Below are 23,889 nucleotides of genomic sequence, written 5' to 3'. Positions count from 1 at the left end.
TTCTTAAAACAGAAAAGGGGGAGGAGTTTCCCTATTCACACTGAAATCAAACTGATACTTACAACTTGCCAGACACTTCATTGCTGATAGAACCCAGTGAGGCAGCTCCTCTGCAGTGAATAGAGATGTGAAAATTTTCAAAAATCGTTAAATAGATCAACACTGACTTTTATGAAGCAGAGGAATGGATTTACAAGCTACAGGAAAGCCTCATCCAGGAGCTCATCAACAGCCATAGAGTCATCCCAATCAACTCCAGGGTGGTAGACTGCCAGAAGGCTTTCTCTATGGCAACCCAGGTTTTGGAACTTCCTCCCAACAGGGGTGAATCTGGAATCTTTGTTATACATCATTCAACAAAGCCTGCAGACTCTTCTGTTTACCCTGGCTTTTGAAAACTGGGGTGTATATTTTCAGGACCCGCCTTCTTTCTGTGATTGCAAGTTGTTTTAAAAGGTTTTCAACACTGTGCTTTAATTGATGTAACCCGCCCTGGGAACTTCGGGGAAAGGGCAGGTAAATAGTAGTGATGATGGTGATTAGGACAGCGATTTCCATCAGAGAAGTACACAATACAGTCTCCACCTCAGTCTTGAGCCATAAAAAAGAAAGGCATGTATCTCTGAGGACAGACATAGTCACTCTTTGTCAGGGTTTCCCAAACTTGGGTCTCTGGCTGGTTTTGGACTACAACTCTCGTGACCCCTAGCTAGCAGAAGCCAGTGGTCAGGGATGATAGGAATTGTAGTCCAAAAAAACTACTGGAGACCCAAGTTTGGAAAACCCTGCTCTATATCTTTGGACAGTTTGTATTGGCGGCAGCTGCTCATTTCCATCCCAAGAACCACTTCACATATGGCACAGGTGGAAACAACTATGTCCTACTTAGACCCATTGAACCCAAGTTAGTCATGTCCATTAACTTCAATTGGCCTACTCTGAATAGGACTGCCATTGGATCCAACCCAACACCTTTGCAGAACAAGTGCTATTAGGACCCTTGTACCTACGAGACCGCCTCTCCCGGTATGCCCCACGGAAGACCTTAAGGTCCATAAGTAGCAACATCCTAGAGGTCCCGGGCCCTAAGGAAATTAATTAGCTTCAACCAGAGCCAGGGCTTTCTCAACACTGGCTGCGGCCTGGTGGAACGCTCTGTCTCATAAGACCAGGGCCCTGCAGGATCTGATTTCTTTCCCCAGGGCCTGTAAGACACAGTTGTTCCACCTGGCCTTTGGCTTGGAGCCAATTTGATTCCCTCCCCCTCTTTCTTTTTTCTTTCTCCTCCTGTGCTGAGGCTGCATTTTAATATTTTACTGTTTCAATATTTTACTGTTGTATTTTAATCTTGTTTTTAAGTTGTATTCATTCAGCTTGTTTTTATTGTTGCTTGTTGGCCGCCCTGAGCCTGGCCTTGGCTGGGGAGGGCGGGGTATAAATTATTATTATTATTATTATTATTATTATTATTATTATTATTATTATTATTATAACAGGTTAGTCACTTGCTGTACAATAAAGGTTTCCAATTGACCTCCATTTTTACATGCATAAGGACATGTGTGTTAATAACAATAATAATAAAATTTAAAAGTAAATAATAATATATTATCATAAAAGCATTTGCAGTGGATTACGCTCTGTTAAGCAGCCCCCAATAATAGCAGCAAAATGCTTCAGCAGCACAGGATCACCTAGGTTGGCTCATGTAGTCTAGCATCCTGTTCTCACAGTGGCCAACCAGATGCCCGTGGGAAACCCACAACAGGACCTGAGAACGAGAGCCCTCTTCCCTCCTGGCATCTTCAGCAACTGGTATTCAGAAGCTTTGCTATCTCTGACCATGGAGGCAGATTAGCCATTGACAGCCTTATCCTCTGTGAAGTTGTCTAATCCTCTTTTTTTAAGGCCATCCAAGATGCTGGCCACCACGGCTTCCCGCAGGAAGGAATTCCGCAACAATACGCTGCAGAATCACCATAGTGCAACAAAGACCTATGTGCACAAATGCGTCAAGATTGGAAACAGGGAAGTATTTAATTTTGTGGAGCGACAGGGAGCCATCTAAACAGATGTAACTGCAGAAAAACAAAACTCATGCTGCCTTCAGATTACGTGCCCACAGATTATGTCCATACAAAGGGTGTGTCATGTGGGGAAGCCAGCCTTAATAAGAAACAATTGCACCATGTTTGTTTTGCAGATAGGTAGCCGTGTTGGTCTGCCATAGTCAAAATAAAAAAATTCCTTCCAGTAGCACCTTAAAGACCAACTAAGTTAGTTCTTGGTATGAGCTTTCGTATGAGCCTGTTAAGAGTCATCAACAGGCTCATCTCAACTATCTGCCAATCTCCCATTCCCACCACCCTTCTGAGTAATACCCCTCCCCACCTTCTCACTATATAGAAGGATCTGGCAACTTCTGTTTCAGTGTATCTGAAGAAGTGTGCATGCACACGAAAGCTCATACCAAGAACTAACTTAGTTGGTCTTTAAGGTGCTACTGGAAGGAATTTTGTTATTTTGACCATGTTTGTTGGTTGTGTAATTAGCCTCAAACAGGTTGGCATCACATAAAAGGAAATTACTCAGTAAGGTGATGTTGAGTCATGAAACTTTAACACTTCTGCTTATCTACTTAAAGGTAAAGGGACCCCTGACCGTTAGGTCCAGTTGCGGATGACTCTGGGGTTGTGGTGCTCATCTTGCTTTATTGGTTGAGGGAGCCGGCGTACAGCTTCCGGGTCATGTGGCCAGCATGACTAAGCCACTTCTGGTGAACCAGAGCAGCGCACGGAAACACCGTTTACCTTCCTGCCGGAGCGGTACCTATTTATCTACTTGCACTTTGACATGCTTTCGAACTGCTAAGTTGGCAGGAGCAGGGATTGAGCAATGGGAGCTCACCCCATTGCGGGAATTTAACCACCGACCTTCTGATCAACAAGCCCTAGGCTCTGTGGTTTAGACCACAACACCACCCACGTCCCACTTATCTACTTAGATGATAATAAAGAACAGCCTGTCTTTTAATTATGGATTTGTTTACCTCCATAAAAATAGTGTACAATTACCACCTAATGCTCTTACTGGTTCAGAATGTCTTATGGAAAGGACATGAAGTTGTATTCGTGGATAACTTATCAGAAATCATTCAAAAATATACCATAGTCCAAACTTGAGAAGCCCTACAAACAACTAAATAAATGTAAATAACATGACACTCCCCAATATACTCTTTGATGGTATATAGTAATTTTCTTCTTCTGGGGAGAAATGTCTATCTTTATGATTCAGCTACAGAATGTTCCTCCCCTCTCCCCGCTGAATTACCATATTATCAAGCACAAATCCTAGAAAAGCTGTAACAAACTAAACAAATTACTCTACTTACTTGATTTATCTTCTAGGATGACAACCCCCTGCTTGTTAACATTATACACATTCTGAATTATATGCTTTGGATTCACAAGTTTAATGTCCAGCATGTCATTCAGAGAATCCAAGCCTAAAGTCTTTTGCAAGCTGCAATAAGAGGGTGGGAGGTAGGGAAACAAACAGGTTTATCAGACTAGTAGCACAGTTAGTTGTAGAAGCACCGCACATCACAATGAAGTACTTTTACTGGAATACAAAAAGTTCAGCAGATGCAGTATTTTTTAATAGACAGCACAAGCCGCCTTGAAGCTCGCAATTCCAATAGAAAAAGCAACATTCTGGTTTAAAACGAACACTTTACAGCGCCCGTATATTTTAGATACATGTGACTATAATGCTGAGGTTGCATGTCATAATGAAAAACCCGTTCTTACCCATCAAAGTGCATTTTATAAATGCCAACCTCCCCCCAGTTGGGAAAAACCAGTGAGAGTGTCCACATGCTAGTTTCCCCACCTGCTCTAGAGAATGAAACAACCCCAAAATAACTAAAATAACTAACCAAAATAACTAAAGGAATCACGCACCGCATTCCAGCAATATTCTATAGTAAACAGTGGTATCTCTAGAACAGTTTCAGGTTAAGAACGGACCTCCAGAACGAATTAAGTATTTAACCCGAGGTACCACTGTATTATTATTATTTTTAAAAAGCTGGGCATTGCAGTTCAGGGGCTTGAGTCAACAAGCCAGCTGAAAAAAGGCAAAAGAATTTCAGTTTATGGATTACTGAATTACTGACTTTTCTTAGTGGCAAGTTGGAATATTTATTTATGCATGCATGCATGCATGCATGCAAAGCACAGCCTATTGCTTTCTGCTACTTACTCTCAGCTTAGGTTGACAGAGAAAGGTTCGTGCAATCTACTTACTGCGATAGAGTCATGGACCTCCATATATCTTCCAGATTTGACTCTGTTAATTGTCGGCGATGTATGAGTTTGCACGTTGGTACTTCTCCAATTGCAATACTGTGACGTTTGAACCACATTTCAGAATTCTACAAGAGACGAGAAAGATAACAAGTTTTAGTATTGTATATAATAATTATTTCCCTTAATAAGGACCCTAATCCTACACCGATCCAGAGATGTTAGTTGCAAATAATTGTCAATTCTTCAGTACATTTCTAAGCAACAGTGCAGAGAAGATAATGTGTCCTACATGCTAGTGCAGAATTCAGCGGCCAGGTTGCTCACCGGAGCAAGACAGTTTGAGTATATTACACCGATACTGGTCTGACTGCACTGGCTACCAACTGGTTTCCAGACCCAATTCAAAGGTTATAGGCTTTGACCTATAAAGCCTTAAATCTCAAGGACCACCTCTTCCCATATGAACCTACCCGGACCCTGAGATCATCTTCTGAGGCCCTCCTTCGTGTGCCTCCTCCTTGAGAGGTCCAGAGGGCCTTCTCTGCAGTGGCTCCCCATCCGTGGAATGCTCTCCCCAGGGAAGTTTGTCTGGTGCCTTCATTATACACCTTTAGGTGCTAGGCAAAAATGTTCCTTTTTAACCAAGCCTTTGGTTGATCTGATTGACATCCTATGCCCTTATAAAATGCAGCTCTCTTTTTTTTGGGGGGGGGGTGTTGTTATTGGGTTGCTGTTTTTATTTTCATTATATACATTGTTGTTTTTCTGTTGATCTCTCTTGTGAACCGCCCTGACCTCTGGGTATAGGGCAGTGTATACATTCAATAAATAATAAATAGTAAGATTAACCATAAGCTCTTAATTGCTGTAGGGAAGGCAAAATCCATACCACACCACATGTCGTGAGTAGGACTCCTTTCCAGCCCCTACAACTATTGTCTAATCATAGTCCATAGCAATTATGTTCTCTACCCAGAGGGAGGAAGGGAAAGTTGGTGATGGCAATACCAAAGCCACAGCCCAGGATTCTCTGGTCCACACCCAAGTGGAAGTCAGCTCCAAAAGGTGTCAGGGACTGGACTGGGTGTAGCAACACTTCTCCACAGAGCCTGATTGGCTCCTCTGTTGCTCGCCCCTTGGGAGGAACCAAAGGATGCCTTCACAGATATGTCAGTGAACAAGAGCTTGTAGTTAGCATCTTCCACATCAAAATAATATTCGTACAGATGGAAATCTTACCAACATGAGGGGCTTCCCCGGGATCTGTTGTTGGAAAGTATCCCTTTCAAAATCATTCCAGTTTGGGAATTTGACAACTTCCTTTCGGTACGGGGATCGTTTGGGATATGGTTTGAGTGGCGAGAAAGGAGGAAATCTAAAATGAAAAGCAAAACGTTAAAGTCACAACTGAGTCCAGCTTGTGAACATTGTGAGGGGCAGGGAGAGAGAGAGGACTCACATCTTCTGGTTGTAATCTAATTGTTTGAGGCACGTGTGAAATGTTTACACACTGGCCTTCTTGACCTAGAAGCTGATTCTGGGATGAATCCAACGAAGTCATCAATGTGCAAAAGGAAAGGCTGGAACTCTTTCATATCATGCATTGACTTTGTAGGTGGAAACAGCAGAATAATATTCTATTGCTCCATCAACATGGACCCTTTCCAGAGCTGGGCCAGTTAATGAAAAAAGTAATGGGCCCCATCTACACTATAGATTTAAAGCAGTATCATACCGCTTTAAACAGTCCTGGTTTCCCCCAAATAATCCTGGGGAGTGTAGTTTGCTAAGCATACTGAGAGCTCTTAGGAGACCCCTGTTCCCCTCACAGAACTACAGTTTCCAGAATTTCCTGGGTAGAGGGTTGATTGTTAAACCACTCTGGGAATTGTAGCTCTGTAAAAGCAATAAGCGCCTCACAACATCAGCACCCTTAACAAACCACAGTTTGCAGGATTCTTTGGGGAAAGGCATGACTGTTTAAAATGGTATGATACTGCTTTAAATCTATAGTGTAGATGGAGCCAAGGGGAAATGCCCACATGAGGAAAGTGGATGGGTGAAAAGCCAGGAGCTAGTATGTTCTTCTAGGGAGCAGTTTCTCTCATTAAGTTGCTTTTAGAATTATACAGGAGCTCAGAACTAGTACAGCTCATCAGCTGGAGTGTTATCCTTTGACCCTAAATCAAGTCAAACCACAGACCCAGTTGATAACTTCTGCTCTCTTTTCTCTGTCTGTGAAAAAAAGAAAGGGCAACTGACCCAAGCCATTATTCTGAAAATAACAAAGCTTAGATTAAGGCTTTAGGCATCATTGATTGCTGTGTAAATAAGCTTCCCCTATGTGTTCCTATGCTATTTAATTCATTTATAAATCACTCGCCATAAAACATCCCAAAGCAATTTAACAATAAAGACTGCAAAAGTAAAAGCAACTAAACTCCCACCTGCCATAATTACTAGGTGCGGGGGGGGGGGGAGGGGAGAGAAACTGCAATTGTCCACCAGATGGTGCTCCAAATACAGTGGCGTAGCGTGGGTTGTCAGCACCCGGGGCAAGGCAAGTAATTTGCGCCCCCTAACCCTAACCCCCAGATGTTGCGCCAGGTGCGGCCGACCCCCCCTGCACCCCCCACGCTACGCCACTGCTCCCATCCTCTCATAGCTGGAGGTGCCGGCGACTCAACCTGGGGGCCTTTTGCAAGGAAAGCAGCGCTCTCCCATGCAGCCACGAACTGTAGTAGATCGGCTCTTTTGAGAAGCAAGGCGGCCTCGGCTGAGGTACGTGGCTGGTCTCTGCAGGGGAAGGAAAGGAAGAGACCGTGGGGTCTTTTTCTTCCAGGCATCCGTCCAAGAAGGAGCGCCTGCCTCTGGTTTAAACCTCACTCACCAGAAGAGTTGCAGATCCAGCCAGGGCCGCGCGCGCTTTCCTGAGCGGGAAAGCAAATGCGGGGGAAAGTCTCCTGAGAGGCGCCCTCCCTGCTCTCAGAATGGCGGGATGATGAGAGGCGCCCTCTAAGGGACAAGAGACCCGGGAAATCCACCTCCCACTGAACTGAGCTGGGGTGGGGGGGGACTTAATTGGAAAGAGGATCGCAGCTTCCTCGAAGGGAGCCTTTGACCTTGAAGCTTGCTGCTGGAAGGGTGGCTTTTTGCGGTCGCCCCAATTTGGGGCGCAAATACCCGGCGGCTTCGCCCCCCAACCCCCACGAAGATGCGGCTTGGGGGGCGCGCGCGCGTTTCCACCTGACTCTCTCCCTCACCCCCTCCCCGGAGCGTTGCAGTGAGAAAGGGAGAGTCTCCCGCTCGGCTGCCGCTGTTTCTCTCCACGTGTCCGCCGCCAGAGGCAGCAGCATCGGTGGCGGGCGGCCGTGCCTGTGTGAGCAAGTCTGGCGGCGGAATGGTGGCGAGGTGCTGCGGCTGCCGCCGGGCCCTGGCGGTGGTGCCTCCCGGCGCGCTCTGCCTGGGCGCGGCGCTCAGCGGGCTCTTCAGCTTCGGCTTCTTGCTACAGCCTGCGCCCGAGGCTCTTCGGAGACTCCGGAGGCGGCGAGTGCGCCCCCTCAGATGTTGCGCCCGGTGCGGCTGGCCCCCCCTGCACCCCCCACGCTACGCCACTGTCCAAATATATCCATTGTCCTGGAAGTTAAGAAGAAGAACATGCTTTGGTAGATAAGATATAGACCTCCAAAACTACAGCTTTAGTTTACTGCATTGATCTCTGGCAAGTTAATTCACTCTACCATACTCAGCCATACAAAATTCTTAATAAAAAAACCTGGCAAAATAATACCAAACTGCTGAACAATTAACACCAAGCATTGCTGAAATCTGAAAGTTCCTTTACATTTTTTTAAAGAAGGGAAACTAGTTGAGAACCATGCTTTGTCACTGCTCTATTCTACATCCTCCTTGAGTGGTTTTGCCAGTCTGGAATGTGATGCTGAACTATGATAATGCTTCTTGCTTGAGCCTTGATGGAAGATGGAGAGAGAGGCGTGTGTGTGCAAAAGCCTCTGGATTTCTGCATGGCTGGAATGTAGCCAACTGTACAAAAGTTTGAGTCACATATTTTGATCCACCCATTGTTACCTTTGCCCTGCCTTACATTATTCTATAAAAATATAAATTTGTTTCATCTTCTGGTACAGAAGCAGGTAGAACAAATGCCAAGAAGACAAATGGAAGGAAGGAAGGAAGGAAGGAAGGAAGGAAGGAAGGAAGGAAGGAAGGAAGGAAGGACGGTCCAATAAAAGAGAAAAACAATACAGTGGAAACACAATTATTATTTATTAAATTCGTATACCTCCCTTCATACCGGTTCACAGAATAAAAAGATAAGATGATTACTCAGCATCATGTAGATTATGGGAGAAAGCACCACAGGGATACAGTGGTACCTCAGTTTTCGAACATAATCCATTCCGGAAGGCCATTCGAGTTCCAAAACCAAAAACTCAATATGGAAAACTCAATACAGAAGCTGAGCTTCCTGTTTGACTTCAAAGGCATGTTCAAAAACTGAAGCATTGACTTCTAGGTTTATGGCATTCAAGTTCAGAAATGTTCGTCAATGGAGGTGTTTGAAAACCGAGGTACCACTGTACAAGAAAAATACTGCAAAATATATTTTTGGCTCTATGGACAGTCACCATCCCAAACCATGGGTCTCCAAAAGTTGCACCCTGCTCACTTTTAAATCTGGAACTGCCCAACACTGGAATATGGGCCCCGGAAGACTGGCCACAATGAAATTCAGCCCACAGGTTGTAAAAGGTTTTCCCATTTTGTTTGAAACAGAATAGTTATAGCCTTAATTTTTCATGCTTGATAACACTACTGATAAATACTAACTGGACAAAGAGAGGTTTTGTGTAACTCCTTCCCTAAAAAAATAGCTTCTAGCTTTTTAAAACTACTTTGATACACATTCTGGGAACTTGGGGCGGTGGGGAGGGACACACGTTTAAGATGGGGGAGGAAGAAAAAAGCAGAAACCGACTTCAACCTAGAGAGGGAAAAGGTTGGTTCAGAAGGGTCAGGGAATCTAGGAAATCAGAAGGGAGTTAGTTTGTTCTTCTTTCATGAAGAGCCTGCTGCACCCTGCATAGGGCATGTGTTGGAAGGAGACCTGGATGCACTGAATGAAGGTTCTGCTTTACAACACTTCTAACTGTACGCTAAAGTTAGGGGAAGGATAACTGCTCAGTTGTGCTTTGTATGCAGGAGGTCTTGGGTTCAACCCCTCTCACCTGCACTTAAAAGGTCAGGTAGCAAGAAAGGCCTCACTGCCGGAGACCATGGAGAGCCACAGGCAATGCAATGCAAATGCATTGCACTGGGCAATGCAAAGCTAAATGGGCTAATATGTGTGGCACTTACATAACGCCGTGAACCTATTTCATCACGGCTGCAGCATAAACAAGCAGGGATCGGCCGCCACGGAATAAAATCCATTATTTTGCAACTTATTACGACATCATTTGTATAAATAAAATGACTGGTACACCCAAGGGAACACAACAGTATAATTATAAAATTACATTATGGCACTATCTGAAAAGATTAAAGTTCAGCATTGCAAAAATGCAAATACCCAGTTGGTCTTAAAGGTAGACCAGTGAACAGGGACACTTATTTATTCGTTTCAGTATTATAAATTGTTTCATATAAAACATATTGTTTTATTGTATACTGTGTGTTTCATATTGTAACATTCATGTTGTAACACACAGTATTACAATAAAACCAAAGAAAAACGTAAATAAAAGAAGAATCCTGAAATAACATTGTTGGGTATATTCAATGGAGACAACCAAGGATTATTATAGAAACATTTACTTATTGGTTACTTATTAATGGCAGCAAGAATAATGATAGCTAGGAACTGCAAAAGAACAAAGAGTTTAAATGGACAAAATTGGTATAATGTAGTTTCGGACATAGCACTTTAGTAGGATAATGCTCACCCCAAACCATTTAGGACTTCAAAGCTTAAAACCAGTACTTTCAAATGGAAATAAGCTGGTGCAACTATTACAGAACCAGTATGAGCTCTGACTGCCTAGCCCCAATGACAAGCGGTTGCATTCTATACCACCTTCGGTTTCTCAGGCTGTATTCACACAGCAGTTTATTCTGTTTCCCCAGCATTTCCCTAACTATTAATTTCTGTACTATATTTGAGTTTACACATAACATAAAGACCACTTCCGGAAAACTAATGGTATATAGTGCATGTTTAGCAACCATTCCCATTTTTTTTTTTTATTATTCCAGGAAAGAAATCTGTTTGCAATCCCCTTAACCTGGAAAATCACAGGAGAAAAGTGACAAAATTTGGTGTGGTGTATGAGTATAAAGTACTTTCTAGCTGTTTACATGGGGGAATCAAGGATGGATTGAAGCACATGTGTGTGGAAAGTATCAACATTGTCCAATGACACAAATTCTTGAGCCACACCATGACCACTGGTGTGAATGTAATTTAGAATGACATCATAATAATAATAAATTTTATTTATACCCCGCCCTCCCCAGCCAAGACCGGGCTCAGGGCGGCTTACAACTAATAATAAAAACAAGTTGATTAAAATACAATTTAAAAAAACAAGATTAAAATGCAACATTAAAACATTAAGATGCAGCCTCTTTACAGGAGGAGAAAGGAAAAAGAGGGGGAGGGAATCAAACTGATTCTAAGCCAAAGGCCAGGCGGAAGAACTCTGTCTTATCAGCCCTGCGGAAAGAAATCAGGTCCCGCAGGGCCCTGGTCTCATGAGACAGAGTGTTCCACCAGGCCGGAGCCAGGGTTGAAAAGGCCTTGGCTCTGGTTGAGGCTAATCTAACTTCCTTAGGGCCCGGGACCTCTAGGGTGTTGCTATTTATGGACCTTAAGGTCTTCCGTGGGGCATACCAGGAGAGGCGGTCCCGTAGGTATATGCCAGTATATTGGATAGAAAGGCATAACACAATATTCCACATGCCCAAATGCACACTCAGTCATCTTCAATGGCAGCCCCACACAGACCATATTACAGTAGTCTAGTCTGGCTGTAACTAGTCTACCATGCATGACAAGGTACTACATATACTACAGCTGCACAATTCTTAACCATTGTACAAGAGAACTTTGCTTCGTTGAGGAAAATGCAAGATGGCGGCACACGGGGATAAACACGTGTGACTCTTAACATGGCTCAAGTTGCAGGCATGCAAGAGTCATAAGGCAGGAACTCCAGCCTGCATTAATCTTCTTTGAATCCCTTATCAAAAAGTTTCAGAAAATGCTAAGAAGATGCATCGCAAATGTCAAAACACAGGAAACATCTAAGTCATATTAATGTTACCCAATTATTTCCTTCATGCTAAAAAGTAATCATTGCCAAGGTACACAAACGTGTAATCTCCTGCCTACAGTAACCAAAGATATTATCACATTATTTTAAACTCCTAATTTATTGTAACTGGTGGGTCCAATAACTGTACAGTGGTACCTCGGGTTAAGTACTTAATTCGTTCTGGAGGTCCGTTCTTAAACTGAAACTGTTCTTAACCTGAAGCACCACTTTAGCTAATGGGGCCTCCTGCTGCCGTCGCGCTGCTGAAGCACAATTTCTGTTCTCATCCTGAAGCAAAGTTCTTAACCTGAAGCACTATTTCTGGGTTAGCGGAGTCTGTAACCTGAAGCGTATGTAACCTGAGGTACCACTGTACTCTTAATCAATGGATCTCATCCAACACTAATAGGTCATACCAGTTTAATTAAAGACTCTTGGACAATCCATATTTGCTGTTTATACTGCACATTGCTTCATTTTTATGTAAAAATAACCCTTGGGTGTAGTCAAACATTTGATTAAGGTTTTAAAAGCCTTTGCTACATGACCTGTTACCCATTTCCTTTTTATGAAGGCGTGTTTAATGCCTTAATGTTTGCAGTCTACAAATAGCAACCTTTGAGCTTTCAAATGTTATCTGAACACCAACCCCAGTTACTGCCTTGAGCTAGGGCAGGTTTAAAAGCATTTCAGGGTAAGAATTCATCATGGGCTGCCACCAAGCATATATGCAGCCAGAAGCTGTACCCAGTATCAGTTCCATGAATCCCAATTTATTCACTGAGTGGGAAGATTGACAGAAAGCAGGCAGCACAAACTGGAACCTTTCCCACCAGAAAGTACATATATAGTAATGATACCTTTCTGCTATACTTCCATTTATCACCTAAAAACTACTTAAGAAATTAAAAAGGGGGGCTATCTCTCATTCATACCATTCACACCTGAAGACTGAATTTTACCTTTTTTGAAAATGAACTTCTCTTGCTACACAGAAGCAACAATATGGCAGTCAGTTTTGTATTTAGAAATGTAAAGGTAGCAGGGATGTTTTCATAATTTTTTTCAGAAATTGTGCATTTATCATGGATACTTTTTTTGTATTGCTGCTTGAAAACATGTGTTTCCAAACTTGAAATATAGGTGTGAACAATGTGTACCAAATTTAAAAAAAAAGAACAAGAGTTTAATTTGATAAAAGTTGCAAGAAGCTGCTGCAAAACCACAATACAATGGATGCTCGGGTTGCAAATGTGATCTGTGCAGGGTGCACGTCGCAACCCGCAGCAGCGCATCTGCACACGCGCGGGTTGCGATTTGGTCTTCTGAGCATGCGTGACCTCCAAAACCTGGAAGTAACCCGTTCTGGTACTTCTGGGTTTTGGAGCACCCGTAACCTGAAAAAAACGCAACCTGAAGCGTCTGTAACCCGAGGTATGACTGTAGATTACAAATCTCCTGCAGTTAAGTCTGTCTCCCTCTTCCATATTTCAACCCAAATAACAATAGTATCCAGTTATTTACCTATATAGGTGACTATTGTCCTCAAAATCCTCTTTGCCCCATCTTCCTTTGATATCTTCGATAACATGGTTTCTCAGGAACTTTTTGAGGAGCTGAACTGTTTGGGTGCGAGTCACTTCTGGGCTGAAATTTTGATTGTGCTGCAGCAGTCTGTGTAGCCAGTCAACGGCCTCCGAAGCGGTGAAGCAGCGCTCATAGCTTTTGAAGCGACAGCGGTGCTTCCGTAAAGGCATCCCACCTCGGAAGAGCTCAATAGTCTCATTCCACTGAGAAGACAATAAAGTATACAAAAAGATTTACCCAAAGCCAAACTAGTGCTTGTTTGCTCAGACATAGGCAGTGCTAGGGAAGGTCAAAGGAAGCAGGTAAAGAAAACTTACTTGGAAGTGGAGGGCTTCATAAAGCAGGAAAAGTATTGCCCCCAGACCTACAAGTTTTTCTCCACATACCAAAAAAGTCATTTCCTTATACCCCAAAGCTAAGGGTTTGGGGGGGATTTCTCCTTAAACTACAAGAAATTACCCCCAAAGGCAGTAACTAGCAATTATACTTCGGTGCAAAATACTCTGCAAGCTGATACAACTGAACAACCTCCAAAGAGATTGTTAATTATCCAGACACTGACAAGACAATGTAATTGTAGTATCTCCAAATCTGGGAGAATTGTGTAGTTATTAACCAAATGAAAAACAACAAAGCCAGTGGACCTGATGGGATACCTGCCAAAGTCTTCAAAGTAGGGGGAACTGAACTTACACAACAACTTCACAAGCTCATCAAAAAAATCTGGGAGAGAGAGGAGAGCCTAGCAGACTTTAGGGATACCAAAATTATCCATCTGTTATAAAAAGGTGATAGAACGGGTTGCAGAAACTATCAAGGCATCTTTTTATTAGTGGCAGCCGGCAAAATTTTTGCAAGGATCTTAGCAAACAGTTTTCTAACAATATCCGAGGCTACCCTTCCTGAATCCCAATATGGTTTTCGACCTTCTAGGGGGACAATCAACACGATTTCACAGCTGCAAGAAAAATGTAGAGAACAAAACCAGCCCCTGTAAAGGCTGTTTATTGACCTAAGGCCTTTGACACTGTAAATCGTAATGCCCTGTGCCCTTCTGAAAATTGGCTGCCCAGATAAATTTGTGAACATCCTTCAGCTCCTCCACAATAATATGACAGCAACAATCACAGATAACAATGGCTCTCAAAGTGAACCATTCACAGTGGGATCAGGTGTTAAACAAGGTTGTGTTAGCACCCCATCCCATCTCTATTTATCATTTTCATTGCCATGACCCTACACTTTTTCCAAAGGAAACTCCCCACCAGAGTAAAAATAATATATCGAACAGATGGAAAGCTCTTTAATCTGAGTAGGCTGAAAGCAAAGATGAAAGGGAGAAACGAGCTAAGAGGAAGGCACGATTGGCAAACCCTCACCATGATCAACTCCCGCCTGGAAACCTATGTCCCCACTGTGGAAGGGCATGTGGATCCAAAATTGGCCTCCACAGTCACTTACTGACTTACTGTTAAGATCGTGCTCATGGAAGACAATCTTACTCGGCTACAAGTGATCGCCAAAGAACAGAAGATAAAGGTGTGGGGGGATAGAAGGGAAACAAAGTGAAATACACTGATATGTGTATGTGTGTAGTGGACAGCAATGTTAGAAACTCATATACGTAATCTAGGTGGCAAAAAGCTCCTTAAAACAGTATTACAGTCACCAAAACTGAATGACTAGTTGCCATTTTGGTGCCAGATGGCTCGAAAGTCCTATTTTTCAATACACCTTCAAGCAGAGCAATACATTTGGTACCAGCTTGGCTGCAGGAATTGCTGGAAGGCGTACAAGGTGCCATCCAACCGACTTAGGTACTCCACACTGAATTTGTGTAGGGTTGGTGGTGGTAGAGGCAGAAGATAAAACTCACCTGTGTAGACCACGGCCTGGTTCGCACAATGCACCAAGCCACTAAACACAAGCTGTAGCCAAGAGAAGACTTGGCTCAGCACAGCACAGCAGCAAAACGTACCAAGCAGGGGGAAAGTGGCTGTGTGCTTCTTTCCTGAAGTCTGCAAAATTGTGTCACCTCTTTAGTGTGTTGTGCCAACCATCTACTGCCTTGATGGAAGGTATGGTTATGCAGAGAATGTAACTCCGTTGTGATGGAGACATAATAAAGCAAAGAGAACCTTTGCCCACAGGCCAGCTTTTGATTTCAAAATCCTGGCATGCAAAGAAGAGGGTCTTTTCCACTGAGGCTTCACTGGTCTGGCCCAGGGGAACAGCAGATAAACTGGAGAATTTTGGCACTTCCGCATGACCTGCTTATTGAGCATGCATCAGGGATTTGTTTGCAGGGAAATTAAATGGTTGCATCAAAGCAAGTGTTATCCCAGAGTTTCCACGACATTTTTCCATCACTTGCTTTATCACGAAAATTGTGCAACCTGAATTTATCAGTATGTGATGACATCCCACTCAAAAATAGTGGTACAGTATCCTGGAACCAATCTCTGAATGGGGCAAGTAGGTTGGCTAAAAAAAGCTGCTTCTGCAAGTTTCTGGAATGCTCTCCTCAGGGAGGTTCACATGGCACTTTCATTCTATGCCTTTAGGTGCCAGGTGAAAAGGTTCCTCTTCAAACAGGCCCTTGGCAGATTAATATTCTATGCCCTTTTAAATGTGTTTGGGACAGGCGGTATTGGTTTGGTTTGTTCTTATTATGTATTTGTGTTTTTATTTTATATTTTTATGCTGCCCTAAGATCTTCAGATAAAGGGCAGTATGGAAATTTAATAAATAAAGTCATAAATCAGTAGAAGTCTGGGAGAAGAGAAACTTCAAATGTACAAAGACTGGAGGACCCATTGTTCAGTGCTTTGCTTGCAGGAGATTCTGGGTTTAACTTCTGGCTTCATCTGCTAAGGATCACCTAGTCATTGATAGGAAGGACCTTCTACCTGAGACCCAGAAGAGCTACTAACAATCAAAAGCAGCACTGCTGGCCCAGAAGGTCTGACATGGACTGACATAGAGCATCTTCCTAGATTAATGCTGGAAAACAGGAAATGCTGCCAGTTGCCTCTGTGGTCCTTCTAGAAGGGCAACTCCTGCGTAAGTGGCACAGCGCGCCTGAATCCCCACGTTCATTGTGGGGACTGGTCGCCGAAGAACGGGATGGCTAGAGTTCTAGCTACCTGGTAGCCCCATTACTCTTGTCCCCAAACTTCCAGTGATGCATTCGTGTGAGATAGGCTCAGCCCTGGAGGAGCGGCAATATGAAGATGAATGCGCCCCTGAGCATGTGCAAAGTGCGTTTCTCGCTCACGCTCGCGGGAGCAAAGGGAAGCCGGAGCCCCGGGCAAAGAAGCGCGGCCTCCGCTGAGCCGCCGTTCACTTACCAGCCGGGTGGCGCGGTAGGGGCCAGGCCCCACCAGTCGAGGCTCCATCGGCCGCCACGACAGAAGAGTACTCATCGGCCCGTTTCCACGGCGACCGGCCGACACACTACGCAACCCCCGCGAGGGAAAAAGTTTGAATCAAAGACGCGCGAATCCTGATTGGGCCGTGTTGAGATCACGTGGCTACTCGGGACGCACCCGATTGGAGGGTGGCACTTTAAGGGGCGCGTCTTAACCCTTCAGTCTCATTCTCTTTTCTACACGCACACGCATATATGTAAATAACCTCTCGTTCTCTCGGCGTCCCCACAACGCAAAGAACTGATTGGCTGTGCTTCAAAAACGTCAAGGGCTCGTTTTGCATAGCGGCGGGTGATGGCCAATGGGCTTTCTCTCCCTTACTACCGGTTGGCAACAGCGGGGGCGGGCTGAGAGAAGCAGAACGTGCCCTGATTGAGAATTCTTGGAAACTCGGAAGGCGACCCTGCGCATGTTTTGCTGGAGCGGATCCAGAGAGCGCCGCGCCGCGGGAGCTGCTTCTGAATTCCAGGGTCTGCAGCTGCGGCGGGGGTGGCTCTCTCGCGCGCTTCTTTCCATTACACCGCGGGCAAGTCACGTTATTGTGCCTCCGCCGCCCGCGCAGCCAAGGTCACTTATGCCGCTGTTCCATTCCTGCGGCGGGGCTGTTGTTTTTTGCACCCTGACTGACTAAACCCGATGCTTATGGGCCTGAGCGCAAACAGCACTGCCCCCTCCTTGCGATTCCCAGCAAATTGGTATTCGGAGCCATATGGCACGGCCTCTCATCATGGGCATGAAATAGTCGCTGGAAGCCTCATTCCCTGCCAGGCCCTTTTTTAAACCACCGGCACTACAATTTGTAGACAGCGAATTCCGTGCGTCTGTAATGCATCTCCCGGGATTCAGATCCACCGGGTGGCCCCTATTCTATTACCAAGAGGGCAAAAAGCCATGCATAATTTCACACAAAAACCTTTCAAAACAAACCATTCGGGTTTGTTTTACGCATCTTCCTCTCATTCAACTGTCGATCACTGTAGTTCCCATGTTGCAACCTCTTCCAGCTCCGTAGTATCTTTAGGTGCAAGCTTCGACTGGACTTAAGCATCCAGGGGTCCTTTACCTTAACCTTTATCTTTAGATAGCGGCAGTGGAGACACAGCTTTGCAATACCCTTGCGCCGCTACAATGTTTCTATAATTTGTCTCGGGCCTTACACAGAAACTAAATTACTTGGCTCATCTACTTAAGTACTGTTTATGTTTTCATATGTATAACAGATATGCTGGAGTGTGTTGCACCCCATGCAGATTACTTGAAAGAATCTAAATCTTTTAGAATCAAGGTTTAGACAATATCAAAGAACTGGTTATGAAACCAACCCAAAAGCCCTTTCATTGTGTTTCTAAATTTAGACGATGTGTACAGTGAAATGGTTACTATCCTGCCCAAAGAAGTTAATATGTTGATTTCAATCTATGGAGAGGAAGGAATAATTTCCCTTGTACGTATAAACTGAGCTATGTTGAAAGAGCGGAAAATGAATTGTATATTAAAACAGTTTGTTGAAGGATGGGTGATCTTTATTATATTTTGGAATGCGAAAGTTGGTGAGGATGTAATACAATATTCATTGTTTACTCCCCCCCTTAAACCAAAACATGTATGTTTATATTATATGTGTGTGTATGCCCCTTTTTCCTCTTTTTTTTTTGTAAGAAACTCATTAATTTTTTTAAAAAATGATTGGCACTCTAGGATTTCATACAGGAGTCCTTCCCTTGACAGGATTCCTTCAATGGAGATGCCAGGGACAAAACCTAGGGAGGCCCTTTTTGCCTGTGAAGAATGTGTTCTAACTACTGCTAAGGAGACAGGGTTAGCCTTTCAAAAAGATGTGGAGGTCAGAGCTCTCATAGGATCTATTTTTTTGCAACATGAAGCTCAACCTGCAGAAATGCATGTCTGCAAAACAGAGGTAGCCAACCTGTGTGGTCTCCAGCTGTTGTTCATCATCCCTGACACTTGGGCTCGGAGGCTGGGACTGATTTTAGCAGCAGGTGTAGCACCACAGAATTGCCACTCCTGCCAAAGAGGAACTAACTTGATGTTTTACATTTTGGGACTTAGAGTTCACACTAGCTCCAGATGTGCAGGTACATAGTCCTTCATACACAAATATAAGCATTGTATCATTTTACAGCCCAGTTCTAACATACATTCATGTGGAAGTTTCAGTAAACTTCAAATTATTTTCACTGCAAGTTAAGTAGTGGTCAGAATCCAAGGGAAGTTTCTTTTCATCTTCAGTTTTCCTTGAAACATGCAACCCATAGGTATTGATATTCTCAAGTACATATGATTCGGTTCAAATCAAGCTTAAGCTCAGGGTACAGGCAACAACCATTGTCCCTCAAACAAGAGGCTTGAGATTATCGTTGCAACCAGTTCAACCTTTCCAACAATACCTCCTTCATACCCTAAGGCACCTTAGAATTACAAAAGTCATTTTTAAGACTAAATAGTCATAGTATTTCATATGGTACAGTTTTATAAAATACATTAATGTTTACAGTAGCTGTATTTGACAATGAGGTCTATAGTTGATAAGCTGAATTCCATTTCATTGAGTAGCCTTTAGACCTTAGTAATTTACAACACCAGCCCAAAACAATTGTATCTTTGTCAGTGTTCAAAGTACTTTTGTATACTTATCAGGCACACTTCATTTCCATAATGAATATTCATATGCATCTCCAAGAGTATTAACTCAGTATTAACTTATTTCATACATTTTTTAAAAATATGTACATTGGTGCTGAAAATTTCAGGTCAGTGCCTCTTCTTAATCATTAGATTAACCCTCCCTCCCACATAAAGATTATATCCCAAATAATTTATAGTAAAAATACAAGGTTTTTTGTTTCGTTTTGGAAACCCACGTATAAAACAAGTGTGTGCTGTACACCTATGCATCTTGATTGTCAAGTCAAAACATTCAATCATGTTGTGTGGCAGAATCTTTCATTCAGTTTTGTCTCTGGCAATGCCGTTTTGTAAAGTCTTGGGGGGTCTTTTGCCTCTGGTGTAAGCATGGTACCAAAAGTGCATGAACAGAATTAAAAACAAAGTGCCATAGAGCCAGATGATGAACATAAAGATTGGATACTGGTATGGGCAATGATCCATAAAGTAGATTTGTCCTATATGGATGGTAACCATAATGAACTGGATCTAAAACAGGGGGGAAAAACATAGGAAATAATTAGGTATTTGTTTTAATCACACAGTGGAGGTGGGGTGGGGGGAGTTGCAGCAGAGGAAGGAGGAAACTTTCTTTGTAAAACATCAAATGTACCGTATTTTTCGCACCATAGGGCGCACCGGACCATAGGGCGCACCCAGTTTTTAGGGGGGGAAATCAAGGGAAAAAATATTTTTCCCCCCCAGCCCCAAAGAGCAGCGTACAGGCTGCACACAACCTCTCCCTGCCAGAGGGGTTGCGCGCAGCTATGGAAGAAGGCAAGGCAGCGAGCGGGATGGATCCCGCTCGCTGTTTTGGCTTCCCCTTTAGCCCCGTGCAGCCTCTCCTTGCCGGGAGACGCTGCGCAGGGCTAAAGAAGCCATAGCCCCGTGCAGCCTCTCCCTGCCGGAGGGGTTGCACGCAGCTATGGCACAAGCCTGCATTCGCTCTACAGGACGCACACACATTTCCCCTCAATTTTTGGAGATGAAAAACTGCGTCCAATAGAGCGAAAAATACGGTAAGTAAGGATAGTTATGCGGAACTAGTTCTACATCCTTGTCGATGGGGAGGGGAGGGTATTATGATGCTCAGCTCTCAAAGCAGGCTACTGGACCTACTTTACAGTGGTGCCTCGCAAGACGGAAAACCCGCTAGACGAAAGAGTTTTCCGTTTTGGAGGTGCTTCGCAAAACAAATCTCCTATGGGCTTGCTTCGCAAGACGAAAATGTCTTGCGAGTTCCTGCGGGTTTTTTTCCTCCCCCCTTTTTTCTAAGCCGCTAAGCCACTTATCAGCTGATCCGATAAGCCGCTAATAGCGCTAATCTGCTAATCCGTCAATGGGCTTGCTTCGCAAGACGAAAAAACCGCTAGACGAAGAGAATCACAGAACGGATTCTTTTCGTCTTGCGAGGCACCACTGTACTTTGCTTTACTTACAGTTACCACCATCCCATAAATTGAGGAGAAGGAGCTAGGGTGCCTCTCTGAGGGCCTCTATTGGTGGAGAAGAGTCCTAATGGTTGAAAGGTTTTCACCATGACAGAGACCTCAGTTTTGGCTAGGGAAGTGGCGAGTTCCTGTCTGCCGTTTTCATACTGGCAGCCCCCAAATTGGATGTTTCTTTGGATCTGCTGCATCCAAAGCCCCATTGTTAAAGAGTTTTTAATCTTCTCTGAGAGGTCAGGCTAAATGGTAGCAGTTCAGGAAACAGGGTGCACAGGCCACGAAATGAGTTCAGCTAGCTCACAGCCATTTACATATGCATCTGTGAGTTGAACCACAGAGCCTAGGGCTTGCTGATCAGAAGATTGGCAGTTCGAATCCCCGCGATGGAGTGAGCTCCCGTTGCTTGGTCCCTGCTCCTGCCAACCTAGCAGTTCGAAAGCACATCAAAGTGCAAGTAGATAAATAGGTACTGCTCTGGCGGGAAAGTAAATAGTGTTTCCGTGCACTGCTCTGGTTCGCCAGAAGTGGCTTAGTCATGCTGGCCACATGAACTGGAAGCTGTACACCAGCTCCCTCGGCCAATAAAGCGAGATGAGCGCTGCAATCCCAGAATCATCCACAACTGGAGCTAATGGTCAGGGGTCCCTTTACCTAAAGTCAACCTACCTCTAACAGATAATCTAGCTTTCCCCTATGTGTTCTGAAAGTTACTCACCAGTTGTATAGTCGTCAGATGCTTCTTCCACCACAAGTATTTGTGGTAAGCTGGTCCCAAGCAACAGAGTCCATAGTAGGTGTACATGATCACATGCACAACACAGTTCAACATACCATGGAATGTTCCCAAGCCACCTGTGAGTAGAACAAAATCCAGTCTTGAAACAATCTACTACCAATCCAAAGTACATCATCTGGGACAAATCAGAGATATGAGGCAAAGAAAAGCAAAACTTGAGGCTGTCTCTGGTAACCTTGTGATCGCTTTGTATGCAACCATAATGGCATGGCTGTCATTAACAGAAATAATTCTGTGAGGCAGAAGCTTCATGCAGTGGCTGTAAATGTATCTATGGATTGCATCATATATGCCAACTCTATTGTTGCAGAGCCTCTATGCCGGCTCTACATCTTCCTGGGGTGGAGAAACTATAGAGAAGCAACAGCTCTTATTAAAAGCCTTCTGCACACATTAAAGCAGGCATTGGACCCCTCTAGCACTTCAGTAGAAACAGCAATATCCTTGTACCTAATCAAAACCTATGTATGGAAAGTCCACATACTTTCATGCTTTATACTGTGTGCAGTGGTGCCCCGCAAGACGAATGCCTCGCAAGATGGAAAATCCGCTAGACAAAAGGGTTTTCCGTTTTTGAGCTGCTTCGCAAGATGAATTTCCCTATGGGCTTGCTTTGCAAGACGAAAACATCTTGCGAGTGTTCCGATTTTTTCCCGCTTTCCCCCCCTTTTTCTAAGCCACTAAGCCGCTAATAGCCTTTTAGCCGCTAAGCCGCTAAGCCTTTAATAGCCGCTAAACCGCTAATAGCGCTAATCCGCTAATAGGGTTGCTTTGCAAGACGAAAAAACCGCTAGACGAAGAGACTCGCGGAACGGATTAATTTCGTCTTGCGAGGCACCACTGTATATATTTTCCTATGACATTAATATCTCGTCTTTCCTCCCAGGAGCTCAGGGCAGCATACATTCCACCCACTCTGTTCTCAAAATAACCTTGAGAGGTAAGCTACTGTGATGCCCTCCAAGAGCTGCTGGACTTCCAATTCCTATCATCCCTACCAATCATCCTTGCTGGTTGGGGCTAATGGGAGTAAGGGAGTTCAGCAACCTTAGGAGGGAACCAAAATAGCTGCCCCTGGGCTAGGTTGAGAGCTGGCAAGTGGTTGACTGTCTCGGAAGATGGTTTAAGAGTGTACCTTCAGGGCTGAAGGCAGTTTGGTGACAATTTAAACTCTAGTATCCCAATCCAGGTTCAACACTGCAATCCATATCTTCACATGCAGTAACATAATCAATCAATCTGGGTGTGCCTCCTGCCCTGCAATACTGAGACACAGGATGGTGGCCTAATTTGGGAATTCTGTCCTCAGCCTATGGACGGTATTTAAATTGCAGCTAATCAGCACCTGTTCAGGCAAAATAAATGCTGAGCTTGATTTTGCAGGTCCTCACTTGTTTTAGTTATGTTACCCTGAAATTACTGTCTTCAGATAAGAACTTGAACCAGTTTTGGAAATCTTGACATGCACACTTGGAATAGGTCCAAGCTCCTTTGCATTCGTTTCCAGCTATTCTTGTGCCATATTTTTAAGATTTCCCTAACTCACTCTCCCATACTGTCAGGGAACTGCCATCAGAGCATCAGGTGGTGGAGGGACTCAGGCAGGATGAAAGAGACTCAACTGCTGAAGCAGGGACCAGCAGGGGGAGGAGTGATTCTCTGAGGGAATGTGAGCAGGAGGGAGGGCTCAGGGACGCTTCCAGCGAAAATAGTGGGGAGGTATCTGAGTCTCACATAGGGAGACCCATACCTCGCAGGAAACTGTCACGCCGTGAGTCCAGGAGACGCGTTTCCGTTAAGGAACTTCTTTGCTGGAAACGCTTCCGCAGGCAGCCACTGTCGGACTCTACTAGTGACTAGAGCAGACATGTCTGAGGAGCTCCGTCACACACGGAGGTTTGTGGGGGCACACAAACTCTGAGGGAGCACGTTTTCACGCACAAGCAGCTAATCAAACCCTCACAGCAGTCCGACAGTCTTTGTACGCTGCCTGTGCAAGAGAAGGCATCATGAGCGAACCAACCGGAACCGGAGGAGCAGGGGCTGGAGCTGGTCCAAGCTTGGAAGATAGATACCGAGCGTTGGAGGTTCAACTGGCCCTGCAGACGGCGAGGCTGGAGGAGAGAAGGGCTCAGGATGCAGACAAGAAGGGGAGAGCCACTCAATTCCCCAGAAAGGTACCAGGATTGGTGCAGAAATTTGGGGGGGACCCCAAGGACTACCATGCTTTTAGGACAGAGATGCAATATGCCCTTAATGTGCAGTTCGATGAGTTCCCTGATGAGGAATCGC

The 23,889-nt window shown here is 44.4% G+C and overlaps 2 protein-coding genes across 3 annotated transcripts in view; both read right to left on the bottom strand.

Annotated features, from left to right (window-relative positions):
* DEPDC1B (DEP domain containing 1B) overlaps positions 1–16,717 on the bottom strand; it is a 40,573-nt gene extending 23,856 nt beyond the window's left edge. The window contains exons 1-6 of one of the 2 annotated variants that reach the window (XM_081212967.1): positions 16,588–16,717; positions 13,175–13,440; positions 5,553–5,688; positions 4,311–4,438; positions 3,395–3,525; positions 63–110 (exon numbers count right to left, since the gene is read on the bottom strand). In XM_081212967.1, the coding sequence (XP_081069093.1) occupies positions 63–110; positions 3,395–3,525; positions 4,311–4,438; positions 5,553–5,688; positions 13,175–13,440; positions 16,588–16,662 (784 nt within the window). In that variant the 5' untranslated portion in view covers positions 16,663–16,717. Of the gene's footprint in view, positions 1–62; positions 111–3,394; positions 3,526–4,310; positions 4,439–5,552; positions 5,689–13,174; positions 13,441–13,554; positions 13,651–16,587 lie in introns of those variants that run through there. The other variant, XM_081212966.1, reaches the window with a different exon arrangement.
* Positions 16,718–18,169: 1,452 nt separating this feature from the next.
* Positions 18,170–23,889, bottom strand: part of ELOVL7 (ELOVL fatty acid elongase 7) — a 48,839-nt gene continuing 43,119 nt past the window's right edge. The window contains exons 7-8 of the mRNA XM_081213180.1: positions 21,517–21,653; positions 18,170–19,842 (exon numbers count right to left, since the gene is read on the bottom strand). Of these exons, the coding sequence (XP_081069306.1) occupies positions 19,633–19,842; positions 21,517–21,653 (347 nt within the window). The 3' untranslated portion in view covers positions 18,170–19,632. The remainder of the gene's footprint in view (positions 19,843–21,516; positions 21,654–23,889) is intronic.

The sequence above is a fragment of the Podarcis bocagei genome, assembly GCF_964188305.1.
Source record: "Podarcis bocagei genome assembly, chromosome: 11".
Classification (NCBI taxonomy): Eukaryota; Metazoa; Chordata; class Lepidosauria; order Squamata; family Lacertidae; genus Podarcis; species Podarcis bocagei.
The sequence above is the reverse complement of the archived record's forward strand: the minus strand, read 5'-3'. Positions and strand labels throughout refer to the sequence as shown.